Source organism: Arachis hypogaea, chromosome 9 (genome assembly GCF_003086295.3).
Source record: "Arachis hypogaea cultivar Tifrunner chromosome 9, arahy.Tifrunner.gnm2.J5K5, whole genome shotgun sequence".
Taxonomy (NCBI): Eukaryota; Viridiplantae; Streptophyta; class Magnoliopsida; order Fabales; family Fabaceae; genus Arachis; species Arachis hypogaea.
The window spans coordinates 12,862,973-12,889,202 of record NC_092044.1 but is presented as its reverse complement, the minus strand read 5'-3'; the positions used below and the strand labels follow the sequence as shown (position 1 = coordinate 12,889,202).

The window sequence follows — 26,230 nt, the reverse complement described above, 5'->3', positions numbered from 1 at the left end:
TAGGGTAAAATCAAAGATAAAAAAAAGTTTTTAATTTCAAGCAAAGAAGAGGCTAAGGTAAAAAGTAAAAATCACATCCAAGAGCAAATCACAAAAAGAATATTTTCACATTCGTGTTTTATTCAAGGTTGCTGAAGAAATCCATTGAGTTACAAGCACCGATCCAGAAAAATGAAGAAAGTAAAGATAATGGTGCTCTGCTATGAATCAATGCTCGGTTCAGATTCAAGAGGCAAGATGAAAAAGGTTGAAAGAGAAGATTGAAGGTATGATTACATATTTGATTTAGTCACTGCTTCTGCCCACTATCTCTTCTGTCACGCCGTTGCTACAACTGATCTTAGGAGAAGAAGTCAAACAAGGTGCTGAAGCAATTTTCAAATCTAGAAAGCTTCACTCCTTTATTAAAGGGTTAAACGGCTAAGGATTGGAGTAAGGAGTGAAAGCACAATGTTTGGGTTTTCATAGCTCACTGAGCTGTTTATTCTCTCCTTCATGGTTTTTATTAAGTATCTCTTTTTTTCAGTTTAATCTTTCTGTGTTTCAATGGTAAAAGATAAAATTGTGAGATTTGTAAGAAAAAGCCATTGAGTGAAAAAATACAGAGAGTTAGACTTGGATAAAAAAAAGGCATAGTTATTTTATAAATTCTTTGTAAGTCTTTTTGTTTTGTTGTCATGATCTTAAGGGGATTCTCTTATAAGTTAGGTTAGCGCTTTGCTGTTGAAAAGTTAGGGTAAGTTACTATTCAAGTCTAGTTTGGGTTAGAAACTGGATTTGTCCCAGATAGGATTGGTTAGAATTCTAGGAAGAATTGGTGAATGTAATTCTGTTAAAAAATAGTGAAAGTCTATCACTGTTGTGATGGAGACTGGATGTAGGGTACATTGCACTAAGTAGTTGAATCAAGATACATATGTGTGTAATTATCATTTTTCTTCTTTGTTTCTTGTTCTCCGTTAAAGGAGACAAAACTGAAGTATCTCCTTATTCTACTATTCAATAATACTTCTTCATAACACACCTGGCACATTACTCTGTTTTAGCTCCTATGGCGTCAAGAGACAAAATCACAATCTCTCTTATTTTCTACTCAAAATATCTCATTTGAATTTAAGGTTTTAAACAAAATTAAAAGGAGGCCAAGATTCAACTCCTTTTCTCTTAGTTACTGATAACCATCATACATCATTTTAACTTTTTTTTAATTTTAAAAAAGTTTTTTATATAAATATGTAATGTCTGATTTTGAGGCAAATTTTTGTTTGTTCAAATAATATTTTTTATTTTTATTATTAGCCTTGTTTATTTATTAATTTATGTTTTTTGGAAGAGAAGAAAGAAGGAAAATGAAGAAGAGAAAAAGCCGCAGCTATACCAAGAATAATTTTATTCAAAAGTAAATAGTTATTTCTAATTATGAAAGATTTGGACGCTGACATTTTTATTCATAAAAGATAAAAATTAAAGTTATAGTCATGAAAAATAGTTTTTTGTAAACAAAATTATTCGAACTCTAAAAAATAAAATAAAATTCCTAAATTATTCTCTAATATAATCTGACTCTAACTTCTAATTTTACTCCACACCATTACTCTTTTAATCTGAAATCCTACCACCCCTAATTTTCATCTTTGAATTTTTAGGGTTTGAATTTTTTATTGTCAGAAATGATTATTTACTCTTTTATTCAATATACTCAAATAAAAAAAAACTGATTTGATTGATATATCTACTAAAAATATTACTATATATGTTGGCATTTTGTTAAGTTCGTTATATATTTTGCCATTTTGCTAAAGCTATATTTGATTGGAAAAAAAGAAATAAAGAAAAACAAAGTAGAAAGAAAAAAATTGAATAAATTTTTATTTTTTTAGATATATTTAAATAAAAAAATTTAAAAAAAATGTTATAAAAAATAATTTTATTTTTATATTATAAAATATATTAAAAAAAGAAATAATATTAGAAGTAAAGAGATATAAAAAAAATTTTATTTATTTATTTTTTAATATTAAAAAAAAAAAATTAATGAATCTTATTAATTTTTTATATTATTCAAATTTTTTATATTTTTTTATCAATCAAACAATAAAAAATAATTATTTTTTTTAATTTTTTTTTGTTATATTTTTCTCCCAGACAAACACGCTAAGGAAATGATATTTTCCAAGTATTTTTCTTAGAGACTTGAGTCTTTATTATTTTATAGATAATACTATTTTAGTCATAATAATTGTTGAAAAACTTTTACTACTCGGTATATATAGTAAAAATCTCTACACAAATAATTATAATAAAAATTCATTAAAATTAATTATTAATATAAAATATATATTAAAAATAAGTTAAATTAAATATAAATATATAATAATTAATTTTAATATAAAAATAATATTTTTGATACGTAAATATAAGAATAAAGTTATAAAACATTGTGCCACCTTTTCATCACTACAGTCTAAAATGCCATTGTGTTACTCGCGTGTATATAATATAACTTACATGTTATAAATATTAGTTGTATATTAAAATTTGTTATTAAATTAAGTTATTAATATAAAATTTATATTAAAATATAAAATATATATTAAAAATAAATTAAATTATACATATATTTATATATAAATATATAATATTTAATTTTAATTATTAATTTTAGTATATAAATAAGATTTTTATATAAATAAGAGAAAAAAAATAAAAAATAACATTTGATAATTATTTTAAAAGACAACAAAATTTTTAATAAAAAAATTAGTTTTTGGCCATTGATATTTAGTTTTGTGAGACAAATTAATCTTTTCATCAATAATTTATCTCTGAAATTAACAAAATGTAATTATGTGATACGTTAAGATAGTGACATGTCTATTAAATGCTAGTTTGAATTGGCTGAATAACGGATCACCCAATTCAGCCCTACTGATTATTAAAAAACGACACCGTTCAACACATTTGAAACGATAAAATTGTATTGTTCACACAATGAGGACATAAAAATCCTCTTTTACTCCCTGAAATTACACAAAATCCTAACTCTCCCTCCAAATTTTGGTGACGAAGCTTGACTCCCAAAAAAAAGTTGTTGTGCAACGGAACTATTGACGGCGTCGTAATGAAAGAACTTCAGTGTTGAGGTAAGCTTCTTTACTCACTAACTCTTTAATTGCATGTTGATTATCAGATTGAATAAGTTTTGACCGAAAGGAAATTTTTTTTACCAATATTTTGTGTTAATGTGTGTGGAAGTGCCTGATGCTATTTGGATTTAAGTGTGTGATTTTACATATAAGTAATTGTGGGTGATTCATTTCGGTCAAGATTCACAGAATAATGTTAATGATAACAACTAGGGTTCATCTAGTGTACAGATGCTTGTTGGTAAAGATTTAAAGAGAGTTTTAATAATAGGACACGTGTACGTTCATTTTGCATAATGGAAATTGTCATTTGTCAGCTCATGATTTTGGTATATGATAGATGATTAGCTTGATTGAGCTTAACCAATGCAGTTACAATAATTTATTTATTTTTTTAGTGATTAGTAATGGGCTGCATGAGTTGGTGGGTTGTATTTTGGGTTATTTTTTAGTTTTTCTTTGTGGAGAATTGGTGGTGGCAACAAAATTATAGATTAGCATAGCATTTAAAATAGGTATAAAAGTTGTGATGTATTGTACTGAAAAAAATAATATGTGACCTTAATATTAGAGGAGGAAAAAAAAAGAAGAGATGTGTTGATATGAGTGAGGAAATTTCTCGTTAGTTTACGTCCACGACTTATTGAGGTCGAGCAGGTACAGGGAAGGAAAGGGTTGATTCTGACACTCAAGTGGAAGGAAAAAATAATTTATAATAATATTCTTTGAATCTTGAATGAATTAAAATTTTTAATAATAGAATTAAAAAATTAAATTTTTTAGCAATTTTTTTTCAATATATATAATAAATTATCCATTAGAAAATCATCTTTTATCTTATATCCTATAAAATATATAACAAATAAAAAACATAAATATTTAAATTTATAAAATACTTATAGAATACTATTTTTAGCCAAAGATATTCGATTAAAAATTCAACAAATATAAAATAATACTAAACTATATAAATAAAAAATTATCTTATTTTACGATTTAGTGTTTATGATTTAATATTACGGTTTAGACGGTTTATTTTCACCACAATAAATTAACAAGTTAATTACATTATTCATGAATCTAAACTTGATTTTTGTCTCATTGTTACTTCTTTCACTATTTCATAACTTCCACTGAATCTCAGGAACATTTTACATCCTTCGGAACGATTTGGACAGTTTTATTGAAACTTTTAACAGTTTTATTGATGATAATTTCCTAATTGATATTGGTATGGTCGGAAGACCATTCACTTGGTTGATATAGGCAGAGTGGTAATGAATTGATACAGAAAAGACTGGACCGATTTCTAGTAGGAGTTGACTGGCAGCAACTCTATCCCAATGCATCGGTTCTTAAACTGTCAGAATCAGGGTCGGATCACTCCCATCTTCTCTTAGACTCTAATTCGAAAACTGAGAGATCTAAATGTGAGAAAAGATTGATAAAATGCTCTAAATTCAACACAAGATAAACCCTAAAATTGGGGTTTATCACCTAACTCAAAAAATAAAGTGTTGTCGGCATAAGATTATCAGATGGCAGCATGAATACAGATCTAATTCGAAGGTGGAGATTGATTTACTAAAATTTGAATTTGAGATTGATTTACTAAAGTCTGAATTCAGCCATGTATATCCTAACGACTTTTGGACATGGTGGATTGCGTTAACAGAGATGCTTAACCTGTTGAAAAATGCTGACCGTAATCCTCAATAACCGCTGAAAAGCTCGCAACCATTTAATTTTTGAAGGTTCTACTTCAATACCCTTTGCCATTCTAGCAAGCTCTGTCAAGTTGCTTCATAAAATCCGAAGAACTCTTAGTTTAGATCATCATCTCCATGAGGCAAACTCTTAGTTTCATTCAATTTGATTTATCATTCTTTCTTCTTTAAGATTTTTCTTTGTTTTTCGACTATGCACCGTTGGATGAATATTTTTAGTGTATTGTTTTGAGAAATTTCCACCTTTTATTATGCTGTCCTATTTTTAGACGTCTTTGTATTTCATTTTTCAATAATTAATGAAATATAACCTACTATCTTTGAAAAAAAAAAGTAACTGTTACGTGGGTAACCTGAAATAGGTGAATTGGACTTCAAAGAATGGTCCAAGTGTTACTGGAAGGTGGTCTCCGACTCAGATCATGTCTGGGAGTCGCCGTCCGAGTTATGTGTGTGAAAGAATGGGGGTAGTACCTGCAAAGACACTCTGATGCCTAAGTCAGAAAGGGGTTTAAGCAGGTTTTTAGAGTATTGGAACTTAGAGATACCTGAGGGGTGTCACTGTATTTATAGTGGTGATCCAATAACCACCGTTGGAGAAGTTCCACCTTTTGGGAGTAGATAACCGTCCTTTTATCTTAGGGTAGTTGAGATATGGCTCTTGGAAGTGGGTTGAGAGATTTTATGAGTAGTTACTTATTTAAGTAAATGTAATCTGCCAGCTATCCTTCAAACTCGACTTCTTTGGGAAGGAGTCCACGTTGAATCCAACCTCTTCTGAGAAAGTCGGTGGATAGTCGAAGGCCAATTTTTGGATTGGGCCTTTTTGTGTGTTTGGACCTAGACCACAGTGTTAAATTAGGTATGAACCGTAACCAATTTTTAATTATTGTATTTGAATAAATATTTAATCTATTTATTTTATTTAGATAATTTGTCCACTTAAAAATATTTTTTATTATAATTTTTGGGCAACACTGACTGTCTCATACATCTATTATTAATACTACAATGTTTAATCACATATTTAATGTTGACTAAATCATATTTACTATATTAACTTAAAAATATTTTTTCTGGCCTTATATATATACACGTATAAATATACATATCTTTTTTTTTCTTCATTTGGGTCATATACTTTTAGGTTTTTGTTCAGAGATCATATACTCTTCAATGATATATGGGACACTCTATTATACAGATTGAAGTGGTATAGAAAAAAATAAATTCTTTTTATAGTTATTTTTTATTATTTTATTACTATTCAAAGTGTGGGTCTTATCTTTTTCAATCTCTCTTTCATCTCATAAAAAGAAAGATCTGTAAACTTATATCTTTACCATATAATTCACCATGATATATTACTCCTACATCATGGTTTTTTCTATCGATAATACCACCTACATCAACCAAGGCTTTCTGTGCAATTTTTTTTTGTCTGGACCCAATCATTGCAACAGCATATTCAGTTCCAACTATCCATTTTAAAATTCTTCAAAAAAAAAAAAAATATACCAAACAGAGCCATCCACCGTCCTAGCTTCAGCAGTTCAGCTTCGTGGTGGCTTCCGTACACACTCTTTTGCACAGACCTCTAAGCTGCTCCAGCATCATCTCTCATGAACACATGTTACTTTTAGCTTCTTTCAATCCAAACATCTATAAATCTTTATACAATAAAATCTGTACATTATAATTTTTCTAACAACTATTGTGCATTGAAGATGATTAAGTGTTGTTATTGTAGTTGCTAAGGTAGGATATATTTGTAATTTCATTGATAGACATGATGACAGGATTATTATATATATATGTTATTAAACTATTAAGCCTTAGTATTGTTAATTTTAAAATTCAAAGATTCATCATGTTTGATACATGAAATCATTATAAAATAGTTGACTTTGGTTGTTATATGAAACCATTTTAAAATATATTAATTATTGTGATTGATGTATTAACATATTCAAAGTGTAATGCAATCTCATTTAACATTAAATAAATTAATAGTAAGTTGACAAATAAAAAATATAGCTAACATCAAAGTCATTAGCATAAAATTTAATTTTACATAAGTTTGCTTATATTTCAAAAGCATTACAGACTAAACTAATCATCATAATATATCCAATATAATCTTGCATCATTTATTTAAAATATACTAATCACACCTACAATCACAATCTTAAAATATTTGTGATCTCCACTACCTTGGAATCCAACTTCATTCTAAATTTTTAAATTTACTTCCATATTTAACTCTTTTACTATACGTTAGAGCTTCTCTTTTCATTAAAATAACATTCTGATAAATAATGTCTTCATCAATATTTTCTTCAATTAAAACATTTAATCACTTAAAATACTTATAATGTGAGACTGTTGTGGTTTGAAAATTAAACAAAAAATTCAATTGTAAAAATATAAAAATTATACAAAGATGAGAAAATATTCAAAATAAATTTAAATTCATGTAAAAAATATGAATCATTATTTACATTGTAATTAGGTCATCCTAAGAAGAATCTATTTGAGTTAATTTTTGTACAAGATTGAAAGAAAATCACGTAACTACCACAGTGATATTTGGGAGAGACGAACTTCTTTTTTTTTTACTACACTCCCAAAAGAAAAAGTGTAACTTTTACCGTCTCCACCCAAACTATAATCACGCAGAGTATGACTCCTAGTTTTTGAGAAATAGTTTTCACGGCTCATGATGTGATAGAAATAGTGGTTATACAAGGAAGGTGACAACAACGTTAGGGTTAATAAAAAGGGGCTGCTCATGTTTTTTTCTTTTAAGAAGAGAGGAAGTCGTTGATTTTGTAAAATTAACCGGAGCCAGATTGGGTGAGCATTTCAAACTGGCACTTAACGGCCAAATTACTATATTAATATGTCATATAGGTATGTTTCATTAATCTTAGAGAGAGATAATTGACGCAGAGGCTAACAAGTCTCATAAATTTAATGTTCAAGAACCATCTAAGATTTTTTTATGGGGCCACGTTGTCCTTCGAAAAAATTTTTAAGGATCGAATTGGATATTCACTCTATAAGTAAATATAATATTGGGTTATAATAATAATAATGATAATAATAATATAATTGCTTTTATGCTAGAAATGTTTGTATAGCAGCCTAGTCATGACTACCTTTTTGAAACTAAAAAATAAAAAAAGCTTCCAAACAGAGGAAAACAAAATACCAAAACTAAAATTAAATGTCTTAAAGTTGTTGCATATAGTTTGTTGAATTTGAAGAAATAATAACAATAATTTGATAATAAACAAATATTATAATATTGGGCCAAAAATTCAAATTGTGTATGATTTGTTTGGTTAGTGTGTATAAATTAATATGGACCAAAAACAAGTAAGTCCAATGACAAGCAAATTCAATCTCATAAGACCCATGGTAATGGTTGCTGATCCCTATTAAAGGAAGGGAGCTTCACTCCCATTTAAACCAATATTAAAGCAACCAAATTCATTCTCTCTCTTCTCTCTTCTCTAACCCACGTGAAGAAGTCCAAAAGAAAGCAAAAAATGGTAAGTTTGATTAGGATTCAAATTAAAAAAAGCAAAAGTAGATTACCAACATCAAAAAATAAAAAAAAGTCAAAAGTTAGATACTAAAAGTAAAGATCAAATTAAAAGGGTGATTCAGAAAATCATTTTTTTTTGTGCTTTATTGGTAATTTGTTAAAAATGTTTTTTTTTTCACACTTACTAAACTGAAAATTTGAAGAAAATAGAGATTATGAAGTTCTGCTACAAATCAAGGGTAGAACAAAATTTGGAGACAAAGCATTGATGAATGACTCAGATTCTTGAAAAATTTTAAAAAAAGATGAAAGAGAAGTAGATAGATATGGATGCATGTAAGCTTTAATCATTGCTATTGTCACATCCCTCTTCTGTGTTGCTCCTGCTCTGTGTTATTTGGAAAAGAAGAAGCCAAATTTGTTCAAGCCAAGTTTCAAGACTTGGAAGCTTTACTCTTCTATTAAAGAGATAAACAGCCAGATATTGGAGTAAGAAGTGAGGACATAAATTTAGGTCTTTATAACTTTCAAACTATCCCTTCTTTTCCTTCATGAGTTTACATTAAATTTTTTGTTCTTCAGAGTTCATCTTTCTTTGTTTCTTTTTATTAGAAAAAGGCATTAAGTGATGTATCAGTAAAAATCACTTAAAAAAATAAAGAGATTTATAAAAAAAAGTAAAAAATATTATGTTAAAATTCTTTTGTATGTTTTTTTTTTGTTTTGTATATATGATCTTGAGTGAATTCCCTTGTTAAGTTGGGTGAGTAGTGAACACTTAGTGGTTACAAATCTAAGGAGTGAACCTAGCCAAATTTAGCTTGGGTAGAAGTTGAGTTTATCCCAAATAGTATTGGGTTGAATCCCAGGAAAATTGGTGTTTGTAATCTTGTTAAAGATAATGAAAATTTTACTATTGTTGTGAGCGAGACTGGATGTAGGTCACATTGCACAAAGTAACTGATTCAGGATACATGACTGTGTGATTTTCTCCTCTCTACTCTTCTTCTATTTTCTTTTGGTATGAGACAAAATGAAATTATCTCCTACATCATCTAATTTCAAAAGTCACAGTTATCCAAAAACAAAAATTGCTCTATTTCAGATTGTATCGTAAATAGACAAAATAAAATTATCTCATAAATTTCTATTCTAATCTAAAATAGAGACCATAAATTTAACCCCTTTCTCTGGATCATTTACAAACCTTCATAGTCATATAAAAATTCTGCTTAAATGAACTTTTATTGCTACATGCTAGAAGCATCAAATGACACTTTTATAGTTCTCTTATTTAATATGAAATAAATAAATGTTTATATATTTTATTAAAATAAATTTTTTAATATTGTTATTCATATAAGTTTTTTTAAATTAATCTAACGAACCATTAAGTATACCAATTATTTTATTTTAAACTTTTGACTCAAATAACAAAAACAGTAACAATTTTTAAAAAAGTTAAAATTAATATAATCTCATTTTAGATATTATTTAAGTTAAAAAATGCCAAAATAGATTAAAGATAACCCAGATGAAATTAAATAAAAAAAATTAGAGAATGAGAATTTCTTTTTCATATCAAACGAGCATAAAGATAAAGGATTTAAAATAAATGTGTTGAAAATGGCAGGGACAATATTAGAACATGGTGAAATGGTAGTTTTTCCTTTCAGTTTTTCACATTTTTGTCCAATATTAAAGGAGAAAAAATTAAGTGAGTCTGATCCATCTTTTTCCACCATTTATTTATTCTTTTACAACCTTTCACCTCAGCCAAATAATAAGAAAATAGCCATTTTCCTCTCAAGTTCCTTCTATTCCCACTCTTTCCTTGCATTTTCTTCTCAAAGGAACAGACTTTTCTCTTAAGTTTGGGATGAGAGGCCTACATCAAAAAAAGAAGCGTGGTTGTTAGCATAAATCAAAAAATAAAAATATAAGAAAAGAAGAGGAAGAACTGAAGAAGTGTAGTTTGGCGTCTTCCCCATGTGCGAATATATAGAATAACTTCAATTCGGTTGACTTATTTCTTGCAATACTATTTGCAGAGTTCAATCAAGCTTCTATCGTGCACTACAAACCCATCATCAAAAGGGTAAAAGACGATTCCGGGTAAGTAGTAATAATATTGTTCCAAAGTCTTTCAGTTTCATCATTATTCATCTTTGGGTTAAAACTTAAAAGTTAACTACAAGAAAAATAAAATTAAAGAGTGAAGGAAACCGATGGTTATATGAGCAAAAGTTTAATCTGATCTCTATCATCATCATCAGTCCCTAAGTATAGATGGAATTTGGTATCTTGCTAATGAAGGGTCGGCTTTCCTCTATATTTCAATGTTTTTCTAATGTAATGATTTCTTCATTACACAATTATTTCAAACCAAAAGCAGTATTTGAATTTGCCGATAATTTGGATTTGTAGGATATATGAACTATGTTATTTAAGAAATTAAAATTATTAAAGATAGTATTAAAATTTTTTTTGGTGATTTTAATGCAGTGTAACATACAATTATATCTGTTCTTTTTAGATGATCATTTATACAATTAATATGAAAGATAATTATTTTTATTAATGTAATATTATGTAATTGAATACAGTGTAAAATTATTTTGACTATTTTTATTTTGTTGATCTTGAGAAAAAGACGGACAATTGATAAAATAGTGAAAGTAGGATATTGCATTCTTTTGTAGGTGTTTTGAATTTACTCATAAATGATTCATTTTGTCAGATATTATTATTGGGTGATTTTTTATGATACCTAAAAATTAATATTTAATTATTAAAAAATATTAAATAATTGATATTTAATTTAAAAATATAAAAATTATAAATAGTAAATTTGATATCAAAATTAAATGTCAGCGACAGTAGAATTGGTGTCCTCTTTTAGCAACAGAGGAGACTTCTGTTTGTTGGGGTCTATATTTTTTAGCGTCAATATTTTTTAGTATCGTTTTACTGGTTTATTCACCATAAAATTGATCTTTCTTCCCTTTTTTTTTTATTCTATTTTTACTGTGGCTCACTTATTTTGATACATGTACTTCAGAGTTCAATCCTATGCTATGGCACATGCATCTTTTTTCCGAGTATCACAGAAGGCATATGTTGTATTTATTTGTCTCTTGCTTATTCTGAAACCGAAGGGTGTGGCTTCTTCTTCCGAAAATACCCTTAAGATAAAGTATGATGTCTTTGTTAGCTTCAGAGGCCCAGACATCCGCCGAGGTTTTCTTAGTCATTTGGTTGACGCACTTTCTAGAAAGAAAATTAATGGCTTTGTAGATGATAAAATTGAGGTAGGAGATGAAATACCAAACTCACTCATTAGAGCAATCGAGGCATCATTAATTTCACTAGTTATATTTTCACCAAACTATTCTTCTTCACACTGGTGTTTGGAGGAACTTGCAAAAATAGTTGACTGCAGAGAAAAAGAAGGCCAGTTTGTGCTACCAGTTTTTCTTGACGTAGATCCCTCAGATGTGCGGCACCAAAGAGGATCCTATGAGGACGCATTTGTTAAACATGAGAAGAAATATGACTTGGTCAAGGTTCAGCGTTGGAGAACTACTTTGCAAAGAGCTGCTAATTTATCTGGATTACATTCAACAAAATATAGGTATGTTATTTTTTATTTTTCTCCATCGAAAGATTTCAAATACATTCATTTTTTATTTTTTTTTAAAAATCAAACAAAATAAAAATAATTAATTTATAAATTAAATCATCTTACTTTTATTTTTTCACGGATCGAAATATTATTTAATAATTTGTCGCTGATCAATATAAATTGCTACATGCACAAAATACAATACAAACTCTAAAAATTTATTTAAACTGATAAATAAATTAACTAATGGAAATTGATTAATAAATACACTAGCTAACTTCTACTCGTAGACATAATAAAAATTAAAAAATGTTAGGCGTCTAACTATTTTTTAAACCAAGTTTTTAACCAACTCTTTGCGTGCTTCTTCTTTATCGTACACAAGTGAGCACTTCTTCTTCCTCTTCTTTTGTTATCGTTGTCGTCATCTTCTTCTTTTGTAGGCTTCTTTCTTTAACATACATTGTTATCATTGTCATTATCATCACAGTTTGTTTTCTTCTTGATGTTGTGTTTAATTTTTTCTTCTCTTCTTTTTTTCTCATTCTCTTTTATTATCATCATCATCTTGGTAGTTATCATCTTCGTTTTTTCCTATAAATATTTAGAAAATTATAACACATAAATTATGTGTTATGTGCAAAAATTTGTATACTATATACAAAAATTTATATATTGTATCAATAAAATATGTATAACACATAAAATTTTAGTGTACATCATAAAAATCTTGGTACATAATATATAAATTTTAGGAGGACTATATATCTAGACTATTGACTCCTCCAACTAATAAAATACATTTTTGACAAAAAATTTGTATATTATGTAAAAATGTTTATGTGCTATATTTATATACTCTACCAATGAAATATGCACAAGACATAAATTTTTTGAGAACTACATACTAAAAATATTGACTCACTCAATTAATAAAATACATTTGAAGTAAAAATTTGTATACTATTCAATAAGGTTGTGTTATAAGTAAAATTTTTTGTGCTATATTTTAAAAATTTATGTACTATAACAATAAATTTTTGTATTTTCCAACAAAAATTTGTGTACTGTGTCAAAAAATAAGAATAGTGACGTATGCATGTATTTTTTTTATTAGTCTTGCACTAATTTATTTGAACTAAATTACAAAAATATTTGTATATATAACATTACTCATAAAATTTTATCATACTATTTATTTAAATTCATATATAATATAGTCCTAAATATACACAATAATTGCCAATGAGTTATAACTCAAATGACATAGTCTTCTCATACTCAATTAAGAGGTTGCGAGTTCGAATCTCCTATCTTTGATAAATATATATATATATATATATATATATATATATATATATATATATAATTAAATAATTACTATTGAGTAAATAGTCAAAATAATCTCCAAAAAGTTATTCATTAATTAAGCGGATCCTTTAAATTTTCATGAATTTCATTTTTCCATATGTAAAATCAAAACTATCAATCCCTATTTTGTTGGTCTGATCCTTTGCAATTTTAAGGATTTTACTCTTACACTTGAGTTAGAAAAAAATATATACTTTATGACATATATACATGATCCCTTTATATTCAAAATTACTAAGGAAAAAACTCTGAAAATATTGTCATTCAATACATCTTCCTTGTTTTTTAGGAATGACTATGGGCTCCTTGAAGCAATCATCAAACATCTGATAAAGAGATTGAATCATGAGCAGAAATATATCTCAAGAGGGCTTATTGGAATTGGCAAATCAATTGCACTCTTAGAGTCAGAATTGAATCCGGAGTTAGGAGACGTGCGTGCTTTGGGAATTTGGGGAATGGGGGGCTTGGGTAAGACAACTCTTGCATGGGAAGTGTTTAACAGCGTACGCTCACAGTACGAAGGTTCTTGTTTTCTGAGAAATTTAAGGGAAAGTTCAGCCAGGGAAGGAATATTTTCTTTGAAGAGCAAACTTTATTCTGAACTCATAGGTGAACCAGGCTTAAAAATTGATAGCTCAAATGGATTGCCCCCTTTTCTTGAGAAAAGACTTGGTCGAATGAAGGTAATCATTGTTCTAGACGATGTCAATGATTTTCGGCAACTGAAAATACTATTTGGAGCAAGGGAACAATTTGGATCAGGTAGTAGAATCATTGTAACATCCAGAGATAAGCAAGTGCTCCATACAGAAGTTGATTTTATCTACCAAGTTAAGCCATTACAAGTTGATGAGGCGCTTCGACTTTTCAATTCAATTGCCTTCAAACACGAACATCGTGATCTTGAGATGGAATTTCGTGAGCAATCAAAAAAGGTGATCGAGTATGCCAAAGGTGTTCCGTTAGTTCTTGAAGTTCTGGGACACCATGTCCATGGAAAAGGGAAAGAAATATGGGAAAGCCTGTTAGATAAGCTTAAAAATATGCCAGACAAAGAGGTCCATAACGTGATGAAACTCAGTTATGATGATCTTGATCGCGATGAGAAAAAGATATTCTTGGATATTGCTTGTTTTTTTAAATGGTTAACTGTGACAGAGGATGATATAAAACTACTTTTGAAGGATGAGATCAATTCTGTGGCTTTTGTGTTAGAAAGGTTAAAAGACAAAGGCCTCATAACTGTTTCTGAAAGAACTGTATCGATGCATGACATTATTCAAGAAACAGCATACGAGATTGTTCGTCAAGAATCTATTGAAGACCCTGGAAAACGAAGTCGATTATGGAGTTTTAATGACATTTATCAAGTGCTAAAAGGTGATAAGGTAAATGTCATAATTTGGTTGGATTCTTTATGGTAATGTTTTTTATTTCTAACATTTTTTAAAATTATTTCTAATATTTAATTTACTAAATTTCATTCTCAATAGTTAAAATAAATTTCAATTTTCACCTTTAATGTCCTTGTAAAACTAAATTGAGAAGAAAGCAAAATCGAAAGAAAGTTTACATCTTATCTTATGTTATCTTAAATCAATTTTGCTTTTTCAGTGTCATCTTTAATTTTTCATTGTTTATTTAAGAGGTCAATTTCCTTTGAGAGTAGTGTATATTGTATAAGAGTACTATTAGGGAAAAAATTTACTAATCTTTGATTGTCAAAAGACATACCATAAGAATAGAATTAAATGTGATAAGGATATCATTAAAATTTATTTCAAAGGTTAAGAATAAAATTAAGAATTTAATTTTGATGCACTTATAATGTAAAATAATTTTATACGTATATCTAACTATATAATGTCACATTAATAAAAATAATTACTTTTCACATTAACTACGTAAATAGTTATCCAAAAAAACAGATGTAATTGTAAAATTGTGTAAAACACTTTATACTATAAGTGCATTAAAATTAAACTCTAAAATTAAATTAAATTATATATTAGAAACTAAAGCATACTTTATTTGTCAAATATTTTTCTTTCTTTTAGAAAAAGGTAAAAATTATTTTTATAAAACTCAAAGATATTTGTGATAACATTAGAAAATAATTTTGATAAAATTTGGAAACAAATTCTTTATGTTTAAAAAAAGCAATATATAACTTTTAAAAGAAAAATAAAAAAATTGACTCTAGAAAATATGATTTCGATGGGACCTAACATTTTTGTAACCAGCAATTTGTGAACCAAGCATTGAACGGACAAAGATTACGGTTTTGGATTACTATTGTAGAGAAAACAATGTTGGTCGATTATTAACCGAAAAAAGTTTATTACCAATTTTTCCTAAGAAGAATAGGTGTGTAAATGTATATATTACCAAAAGACAAACTTTTTCTTTTCCAATAAAAAGTTTGTTTCGAAAAAATTGTTACTTTTTTTTATGGGAAAAAAATTGTTACTTTTTAAAAGCCGAATATATTCTAAAGTTAATTTTAAAGAGGATTTTATTTTTTGAACGATATATGGTATAAAATGTTTGCAATATTTGTAGGGGAGTGAAGCCATTAGAAGCATCTCCGCCAAGTTGCCATTGCTTAATAAGAAGCTGCAGCTAAGCCCTCAAGTATTTGCAAAGATGAGCAACCTACAGTTTTTGGACTTTTTAGCTCCTTACACGTGTCCTTCTTATTTCCCACAAGAGCCAATGAGTTTGTATTTTCCTGAAGGGCTTGAGTCTTTGCCTAATGAACTAAGGGTTCTTCTTTGGGTGCACTACCCTATGGAAGCCTTGCCAACTCAGTTTTCTGCTGAAAATCTTCAAATACTCTTCTTGCCCGTTAACCGAGTGAAAAAACTTTGGCATCAAGAGCAGGTAAGAACCAAACATGCTTGTCTTTTATAATTTCAAATCCATGGATAGAAACATAGCCAAATAAGGTTTAATTAACATGAATGTCCTTATATTTTCATCCAAATTTACTATGAACTTTTTTGAATTTCAAATTTCTACTGTAATATTTTGTATTTAATCATTCTCACTTTATATTTATACAATGAATTATCAAGTATAAAAATTAAGAATAAATTAAACTTATATTTCTATGATTAAAAATTTAGAATTCTGATAAGTCTATCATGATTCATGAATGAACGAAATTAATTTTTTAATTTTAAATAATAAAAATATCAAAACATTAATTTCATTCATTAATGGAACGGTCAATATTTTAAATTTACATATATATACTAGTTTTGCCATGCATAAAATTTTGTATTTTATGATTCTATCATCACGAGAAAGAAAAAGAATAAAATAAGAGTAAAACTCAAATCAGTTTTAAAAAAAATAGTTGAACATTTTAGTTTTCAAAAAATTTTAACTATTAAATCAACTCTTTACTTCTTTTTGTTAAATAAATTAGTCTTCCTCATTATTTGATAAAGAATTAAAGACATAAAAGTCTTTAAATTTTTTTTTAGAGTTTCAAATCAGTTCTTATATGTAGACGAGTAATTTAGTATGAAAATTGATTTATCTACAAAATAAATTTAAAGATTGTTCGTTACCTGACGATCTCGGGTACTTGGGAGGTCAGGTGTTGATGGATAAGAGTGGTCGAGACCCTGAGTCGACTCGGAACTGAAGGAGGTGCGGATGGCTAGATGGGGACGCTGGAGATGGTGCGATGAGGGGGTGGCCACCTGCAAGGACACTCCGACGGTCAAGTCAGTGTCCGTACGAGATGGTAGCCGAATTAGGTAAGAATATGACGTACCTTAGGGGGAGAGCTGACATCTCCCCTTATATACTGTGCTGGGCGGGCCCATGGATGACCTAGCCCACTAGCCAAGGAGCTTGTGAGCTGTCCCATCCCATGTGGGAGGGGCAAGTCGTTTTGTACTTCGGGTCGGGGCTTCGGGTGCTGCCCCGAGGGTACCGACCCGAATGGTGATGTGGTTCGCATGGAGGGTAAATCGGGCGTGCCCCCGGGTTGGGTGTTAGGAACCGAACCGGCATGTCCTTCCTGTTGCGGAGGATGGTTTGGGACTAGGTCAGGGGCGGTGCCCCGACCTGTCGGCTGGCGGAGCTGGACTCGGCGGTCCGTAACAGTTCCCCCAACGCGCCAACTTTGAGTTTTGGGGCTCGGGGCTAGACGCGTTTGTCCTACTCGCCGAGACGGGAGGCGTTCTTCTTCTCGGGAGCTCGTTGGTAGCGTTTCGTGTTTCTCACGCGTAGTCATCTCGTTCCTCGATGCTGCCTTTTTGGATTCCGTGTCGGGCATTAATTGCCCATCATTTCATTGATTTGAAATTTTGAGTGAAATGGCGAATATGCCCTTACCTTTTGGCGCTCTTCCTCGGCGGTTACGCTTTTTCCCCTTTTTTTGCTATGTAACCTCCTCATAACTCCATTTTCCTTCTTCTACTTCTTCTTGCTCTCTCAAGCTGCTGCCGTTTCTGCTTCCCTTTCCTGCTGTCTCGATTCTCTTCCTGCTTTTGGTGCCCTTTCTCTCTCTTGGATTCTTTGTTCCTGCTCGATATTTTGCGGATTCTACATTTCTGGTACGTTGTTTTTATGGATTCCCCTTTTGGTTACTTCTTCCCCTTGGTTTTTGCATGTTCTTCTTTGTGCATTTTTTCTATGCATACCTAGATTGTCTGTTCTTGCTTTCTTTTTTCCTTTAGAGGGGGAGCCGCTGGGTTTTTCTGGGGTTTTGTTTTACATTATGGGTTAGTGTTGGGTTAACGTAGGGGGTGTTTTGAGGAGTTGTTAGTTTTGTTTTTTCTGCTTTAAAGGTTCCCGATTTTCTGTTTTGACTAGGTGGTGCCCCTGCTGTAGGTATGGCCGATCGCCTAGTTCTTCCGGATCAGGCTCAGCGGCCGCTAGCCGACTTTGTTGATCACTACGCTTGGGTTTCTTCTGATGTGAGGGACACCCCTTCCTCGGTCACAAAGGAGGGCCTCCAGGACTTGCGCCAGGCAGGGCTCTTGTGCGGAGGTGGTCCCGAGGAAGTGTTTTATCAAGTTTATGTCCCTGCTACCCGGGAGCGTATCTGCCGGAAGAATTTGGCGGTCCCACGAGTTGTCAACTGGCTGTGGGTTTATGAAGCCATGTTCACGACTTTGGGGGTTCGTTTACCCTTCTCTCCCTTCGTCATGGGTTTGCTGAACCGTTGTGATGTTGCTCTGTCACAACTTCACCCGAACAGCTGGGCTGCCATCCGGCGCTTCGAGATGGTTTGCGAATATTTGGAGCTTCCAACTTCGGTGAATGTTTTCCTCTACCTTTTCCTTCTCACGAACCCTTCTCGTCAAGGGAAGGCGGAGAAGGGGTACATGTCTTTCAGGGCTCAACAAGGTCGCAGGATCTTTGGCCTTTTTGAGGACTCCTTCCATGGTTTTAAAATCTACCTTCTTCAAGGTTAGACCAATCGAGGGTCACCAACTCTTTTGGCTTACTACCGAGGGAGAAAGACGGATCCCGACTTACTGGAGCTTCGGGGCGAGATCCGATTATCTGATAAAAATTTCTTACGATTGGTTGAGCCCGGAGGATCATAACATTGCTGACATATTGTTGGTGATTTTTGGCGAGAGAAATCTCAATCCTCGTATGGTTATAGGAGACCGGGAGGCCGGTCGGTCGTATGTTGGTGAGTCTTTCACTTTTTGCATTTTTAGCACTTTGCTTTTCTATTAATTATATCTTTATCTTTTTGCTTGTAGTTTCCATGGCTGGTGGGAAGAAGACCCTGGCTGACCTGATGAACCTCATCCAAGGGGATGATGAGGGTGGTGACAATTCCTCGGCGACTCCTTCGGCGAGTCAGGACCAGGGAGATGTCGGGGAAGGCAGCGGTCGGGTTGACGGTGCCGACCAAGGTCAGCCGGAGAAGGTTGAGGTCCCTCCTGCTAATAATTCGGGGAAACCGAGTGTGGAGGCGGAAGCTCCTTTTGACGAGGAGGACTTGGGGTTTGGCGATGACTTGAAGGTTGTCAGCAACCCCAAGAAGAGGAAACGCGATTCCGGGAAGGCACTCTCGGTATGGAGAAAAACTTCGATGCTGGGGGTTTTATTGAATTCCAATTGCTCCCTGGCACCGATGAGTTTTTCCGTGATGCCGATCTTTCTGGGCAGGCGAGGTGGGTCTATCGCAGCCTTCATCAAGCAGCAACTATTGCCAAGAAAGTGGAGCCTGTTTTGGGAAATTATCATGCTATGGAGGTGAAGCTTCGGAACTCCCAAAAAGACCTGACAGATTCGAGATCTCGGGAGGAGTCTCTGAAGACAAAGTTGTCTAAGTAGGAGAAGAAGGCTGAGGAGGATGCCAAGGAGATCAACAGGATGGTGGATCAGGACTTTGCCTTGATGAAAGATTTGAATGCCTCTCGTGGTGAGGCTGTTGCAGCTAAGAAAAAGGTTGAGGAATTAGAGAAAAAGTTGAAGTTAGCGGAGGGCTCGGTCGAGGCTACTCGTCAGGAGATGGCTGCCTTGAAGAAGAAGAATAAAGAGCTTGCTAAGGGGGCCCGGGAAGCCGTGAAGCTGACTGAGGAAGGGATTAAGCTTCAGGTCGCTGTGCTGGCTCTCGACCTCGATCTTTCTCAAGTGGGTGCTCTTAAGACAGTTGAGGACGGAAAGATTGTTGATATCCTCAAGTCTTGAGGAGGATTCTTCTTTTTAGCTTTTGTACTCCCTGTTTCTTGTCTTTGCACTTTTTGTTTTTTACTTCTGGGCCTTTTAAGGCGCCTTTGGCTGTAATGAACATTTTGCTACTTTATTTTATTTACGTCGTTTTTATGATAAGTGTTTACTTGCTCGGGCCGTCGTGGCCTTGCTTATTTTATTGCTTTGCTTATCCGGGTCATCGTGGCCTTTTGGTTTACCATTTTCATGGTATTTACCGTTTTAGTTGCTTGCCGCTTTTGAGTTGTTTTTAACTTTGGGTCCCTTTTGGTTCCCGGGGTGATCAGTCCCAGGTTTTCGTTAGGTCGACTGCTCGTGGTTTTCTCCGTTTCGTTGCACTTGGCATAAATCTTGCAAAAGAGACAGTTTATTATGTGCGCATATGTATGTAAAACTTTAAAGTAAAGGAGTGTTGTGATACATAATTTAAGAAAAACAGAGACGAAGAAAAATAAAAAGGATTAAAGTGGTGGTATGGTCGTCAGGCCGTTAGGTCGCTTCGTCCTATGAGTAGAATCTTCTGAGATTTGCCATGTTCCATGTCCTCGGCACCTCGTTTCCATCTAACTTTTATAACTTATATGCATCCTTGCCGAGGACTTCTCTTACCCTGTAAGGTCCTTCCCAGTTTGCGGCCAACTTGCCGTCTCCTGGGGTTGGCGGTCCTATGTCGTTACGTCGTAAAACCAGGTTGCCTTCCTCGAGGCTTCTCCTGAACACTTTGCCATTGTATCTTAGGGCTATCCTTTGCTTGATTGCTGTCTCTGTCAAGTGAGCCATCTGCCTTGTTTCGTCAACTAGGTCTTTTTCAACTGCCTCGCTTCCTCCTCCAAGAAGTAGTCGCAGACTCGGCTCCCCTATTTCGACTGGGATGACTGCGTCGACCCCGTATGTGAGTCGGAAGGGGATCTCGCCAATAGATGACTGAGGGGAGGTTCTGTAAGACCATAATACTGAAGGTAGCTCGTCTGTCCATGAGCCCTTCTTGTCTTCAAGTCGTTTCTTTAGCCCTTTTAAGATGACCTTGTTGGCTAATTCCACCTGTCCATTGCTTTGAGAGTGCTCGACTGATGAGAACTTTTGCTTTATTCCTAATCCTAAGAGGAATTCCTTGAATTTCTTATCAGTAAATTGTGTCCCATTATCCGAAATGACGAATTCTGGGATTCCAAATCTTCTTACTACTTACCTCCACATGAATTTCTGGCAATTTGCTGAAGATATGCTGGCTAGCAATTCTGCTTCTACCCATTTAGTGTAGTAGTCTATGGCCACTATTAAGTATTTTACTTGTCCTGGCCCGGGTGGGAATGGCCCCAAGAGGTCGATTCCCCATTGGGTGAAAGGTCGGGGTGCCATCATCAAATTGAGTACCTCGGGTGGGACTTTGTGGAAGTTGGCGTTTTTTTGGCACTTCTTGCATTTCCTGACGAACTCCTGAGCATCCGACATCATCGTAGGCCAGTAATACCCTGCTCGGATGATCTTCCTTGCCAACTATCTTCCTCCAATATGGTGACCACAACACCCCTCATGGACTTCGGTTAGGACGTAGTCCGTCTGGTTGGGGCGTAGGCATTTGAGCAAGGGTTGGTGGAGTAGCCAATGTTTGTTACCTGACGATCTCGGGTACTTGGGAGGTCGGGTGTTGATGGGTAAGAGTGGTCGAGACCCTGAGTCGACCCGAAACTGAAGGAGGTGCGGATGGCAAGATGGGGACGCCAGAGATGGTGCGATGAGGGGGGTGGTCACCTGCAAGGACACTCCGACGGTCAAGTCAGTGTCCGTACGAGATGGTAGCCGAATTAGGTAAGAATATGACGTACTTCGGGGGGAGAGCTGACCTCTCCCCTTATATACTGTGCTGGGCGGGCCCATGGATGACCTAGCCCACTAGCCAAGGAGCTTGTGAGCTGTCCCATCCCACGTGGGAGGGGCAGGTCTTTCCGTACTTCGGGTCGGGGCTTCGAATGATGCCCCGAGGGTATTGACCCGAATGGTGATGTGGTTCGCATGGAGGGTAAGTCGGGCGTGCCTCTGGGTCGGGTGATAGGAACCGACCCGGCATGTCATTCCTATTGTGGAGGATGGTTTGGGACTGGGTCAGGGGCGGTGCCCCGACCCGCCGGCTGGCGGGGCTGGATTCGGTGGTCCGTAACAAAGATTAACTTTATAATTAAATTCGTTGGATTCTAAAATATTTGACAAAATACTTTTTAAGAATTAATTTGAAATATTACATAAAAAAATAAAAAGTAAATTATGTTTTATTCATTAATGTTTAGAGTAAATCTTAATTTTATATTAGATGTTTAAAATATTATATTTTTTTCTCTAATTAAAATAAAAAAATACCATTTTTTATTATTGTTGTTTATTGTTTTAATCACTTATTCTTTTATGAAGTTTATTCTCAAATCACTACTGATACTATTTTGACTATTATAATTATAATTGTGATAGTTAAAAAAATTAAAAAGTATGATAATATAAAACTTTTAAGATAACAATAAATATTTTAAATATTAAAAATAAAAATAGAACTTTGATAAATATTTAAAATTAAATATTTTTCGTAAAAGTGAAATATACACTACTTTTTTTTCCATTGTGCAAGAGTAAGAGGTGACATGTAAGTAAAAACATGTGAATTGTTCCACTAACATATTAGCAATATATTAGAATAAAAAAAAAATTTAGCAATATATTATACAGTCAGGGTAGTGGATATTCATCAAATATTTCATTCATGGTTGAATATTTCAATAATATTTAAAAAAAAAGTTAAAATAATCTAAATTTATCGTAAATATTTTAACTTTAGTTTAAATTAGAGATTTAATTGAAAACTTTTTCACAATGAAGGAACTGGATTAGAAATCTTTAAAATACGAGCAACTAACAAAAAATAGAGTAAAACTACAGCCACTCAAAAATAATTAATTAACTCCAAAATTAATTAGCTATATGTATGTAATGATTACTGATGAATCCTTCATCTGTTTCGTGTGTTACAGAATCTTCAAAGTTTAAAGATGGTTTTACTTGAATGTTCCACCCAATTAACAGAGTCACCAGACTTTTCAAATGCAATAAATCTTGAAGTGTTTGCTCTCAGTTGGAGTTTAAAGTTGATTCACGTACATCCATCTGTTTTCTCTTTAGAGAAGCTCACGAGTTTGTACCTTGTAAACTGCGTTTCCCTTACAAGCCTTATAAGTGATACTCATTTAAGGTCCCTTCGCTATTTCTTTCTCTCTGGCTGCACAGCACTGAAGGAATTTTCTGTTATTTCAATGAATATGGTATACCTGTATTTAGATCACACAGGGATCAAACAACTGCCTGCATCTATTGGAATTCAAGGCAAACTTGAAAAGCTAAATCTTGCAAATAGTACTATTGAGTACTTGCCTGAAAGCATTAAGCACCTCTTGAGGCTGAGAATCTTAGATTTAAGGGATTGCAGGGAGCTTCAAACTCTACCGGAGCTACCCCCAAACATCGAAGACCTAAATGTTGAAGCCTGCATATCACTGAAGACCGTGTTGTTCCCTGTGACTGTAGCTGAACAAATGAAGGAAGAAAGGAAAAAGGTTGCATTCTGGAATTGTGTGGCATTGGATCAACACTCTCTTGAGGCTATTGGCTTGAATGCGCAACTCAACATCATGAAACATTTGTCCAGATTTGAAAGTGACAGTTACCAAGATTATGATGCTCATGAAGCCACAGCCAGCTTTGTGTATCCGGGAAGCAGAATTCCGAAGTGGTTGTTGCACAGAACAATTGGCGATCACATAACAATTGATGTCCCATTTGGTCTGCCTTCCAATCAGTTAGACTTCATTTTTGCCTTCATTGTTCCGAGAGTTGCATCTGAGGGTTTGTTTTTAAACTTTAGCCTCAGTGTTGGTGATGATGAGGATGAAGGGAAGAGTATCAAGTTGCGCTTGTCTAGGCCAGCTCGAGAAATTGCATCGGACCACGTGTATCTGATGTATGACGTGGCATGCTCTAACTACCTAAGAAGTATAGCAAAATCTCAGGCACAGTTTGAAATTAAGGTTAGTGTGGCATCAGAGTACACGCCGTTGCTATTGAAAGGATTGGGGGTCAGCCTAATCAATGTGGCAGAATATCAGAGTTTCGTTCAACAAATAAAATGGCTTGACACAACTTCAGATACCATTTTTAATTGGTCAATAACAAGAGAAATGGATTCATATAATTGTGAACCTTCATATCAGAATTGTTCTCTTGAATTTGGGAAATTCTATGGTACGCAGTGCTTATTTCAACAACATGTGCACGCGCTTGGAGCAGGCCGAGGAAGGGATATGTTAGTTTTATGAAATAGATTCCAGTAGTTTGTTGAGTGCATTATAGATTTAAATTTTGTAGTTAACAGGAGATAGTTTTGATTAAGGAGTAATTTAAATGAATGGTTGAAAAATTTTGATAATGTTATATTATTGATAGAAATATTTTAAAAATTTAATATATTTTTTATTTATTTAATAATAATAAATTAATGATGGTCTATTTATAAGTATTTTAGATCACATTTAACTTGAAATTTTTAAATAATTCTTCTTATATATATTTTTAGATATTATTTTAATAAATATTTCTAATAATTACTTTATATATTTATTTAATTTTTATATTTTTATATCATAATATCTAAATATTTATTCTTTTTAAACAGTCACCAGAATTTTAGAGATTTCTACAGAAGTGGAGCATAATTAATAGGGTGTCACTTATGCGGTGTTCCGACAACAACCGAATGTTTAGTAAAGAAGCAACTTCTCTTTCTTTTCTTTTCTTTTTTTCAAGCAGTTGTTAAACTTACTTTCTGAATTTGACATTGGAGCAATAAAAGGAGCAGAAACTCCTCGTCCTAATCTAAGTCAGAACTTCTGCAAATAGTCCTTTTATTTTGTGTTTACTTATTCCATTGCCATTGTTTTTACCTCTTGATGTTGATTGCATAACTGGTTTTACGAAGGTAGTCAATGATCACATTTGATAACAAATTTAATAGAGGCTAGCTTGCACATAAGAAGGTTCTTAAGAACTTTGGGTACAAGCTTCATAATAGTTTACAAAATATTGGTGCCATTTATGTGGAGTGTTAGGCTTGTGTGTTAAAGGTTGGGTGTCTAAGGACTTGTAATTTAATAAGGAAAAGTATTGGGTACCAAATAATCTTTGGGTAGACTATTGTTTTTAAAATATAATGTCCTTTCTTTGATGGCTGCACTAAAAGATCAATGCGAATACAACTAAACATGTTTATTATTTAATATTTATTGCTACAAAAAATGTAAAGTTAGTATACGATTGACTATCTCTTCTTTTATATTTGCTTTTTGGTAATATTAAGGAGACAAAAAATAATAGACTTACATAGTCCAAATTGTTTTATTTAATATTTATTTATTATAGAATGTATTAAATAAAGTCAAAAATAATAAATTCTAATAGTTTTTAATTAATATTCTTTTGTTACTAAATATTTTCGATTGGCTTTCTTATAACATATTGAACATGAACCTTCATTTAACTAATTATTTATCCAAAAGATAGATTTGCACATGGTAAAAAGAATATGTAGAATGTATGGCAACGAAAATGAGTAAATAAAGAAACGATAATCACGTCATCAATAAATTATAGCAGCAATTAAAGAAAACAATTAATATAAGACCTTACAAAAAAAGGGCAAAACAAACCAAAAAAAGAAAAAAAACTATACTGTGTTTAACTTGCATATTACAAGATAGATCAAATCAAACATGAAGCACCGTGCTAGTCCCTTGCCTGTCACTTTCAGCATCAAAGAGTGTTGAAACTAAAAACTTCAACATTTGTTTTGTATGTAATTTTTATTCAAACTTAAGTCGCATGCCCTGAGCAAGAGCTTTCACTATACTGGGCTGTGGCATACTTCCCAGGTTCTGTTTGGTTGATGTATATGATGAAACATAGACACAAAAACATAGACATTAAAAACATGGACATAAAATATTTGTGTCTATGTATTGTGTTTGGTAAAAATAAAGAACAAGACACACATATTTTAAAAAGATTGAATTATCAT

At 32.5% G+C, this 26,230-nt stretch overlaps 2 protein-coding genes across 2 annotated transcripts; both read left to right on the top strand.

The window, feature by feature from the left end:
• The first annotated feature begins 10,151 nt into the window (after positions 1 to 10,151).
• Positions 10,152 to 24,617, top strand: LOC112710431 (disease resistance protein RML1A). The gene is made up of 5 exons (XM_025762641.3): positions 10,152 to 10,541; positions 11,488 to 12,060; positions 13,712 to 14,813; positions 15,988 to 16,308; positions 23,139 to 24,617. The coding sequence occupies exons 2-5, from the start codon at positions 11,504 to 11,506 to the stop codon at positions 24,474 to 24,476; spliced, it is 3,318 nt and encodes a 1,105-aa protein (XP_025618426.1). The 5' UTR covers positions 10,152 to 10,541; positions 11,488 to 11,503; the 3' UTR covers positions 24,477 to 24,617.
• On the top strand, positions 18,277 to 20,235 carry LOC140175431 (uncharacterized). Its single transcript, XM_072203866.1, has 2 exons — positions 18,277 to 19,090; positions 19,164 to 20,235. The coding sequence occupies exons 1-2, from the start codon at positions 18,709 to 18,711 to the stop codon at positions 19,664 to 19,666; spliced, it is 885 nt and encodes a 294-aa protein (XP_072059967.1). The 5' UTR covers positions 18,277 to 18,708; the 3' UTR covers positions 19,667 to 20,235.
• Positions 24,618 to 26,230: the final 1,613 nt, after the last annotated feature.

Bases quoted from the DNA above. Each gene is read 5' to 3' on its own strand.
- LOC140175431 (XM_072203866.1), top strand. From the start codon at position 18,709: ATGTTTTCCTCTACCTTTTCCTTCTCACGAACCCTTCTCGTCAAGGGA. The intron at 19,091-19,163 runs GTGAGTCTTTCA...TTTTGCTTGTAG, and splicing joins GGCCGGTCGGTCGTATGTTG to TTTCCATGGCTGGTGGGAAG.
- LOC112710431 (XM_025762641.3), top strand. From the start codon at position 11,504: ATGGCACATGCATCTTTTTTCCGAGTATCACAGAAGGCATATGTTGTA. The intron at 12,061-13,711 runs GTATGTTATTTT...CTTGTTTTTTAG, and splicing joins TTACATTCAACAAAATATAG to GAATGACTATGGGCTCCTTG. The intron at 16,309-23,138 runs GTAAGAACCAAA...CGTGTGTTACAG, and splicing joins AACTTTGGCATCAAGAGCAG to AATCTTCAAAGTTTAAAGAT.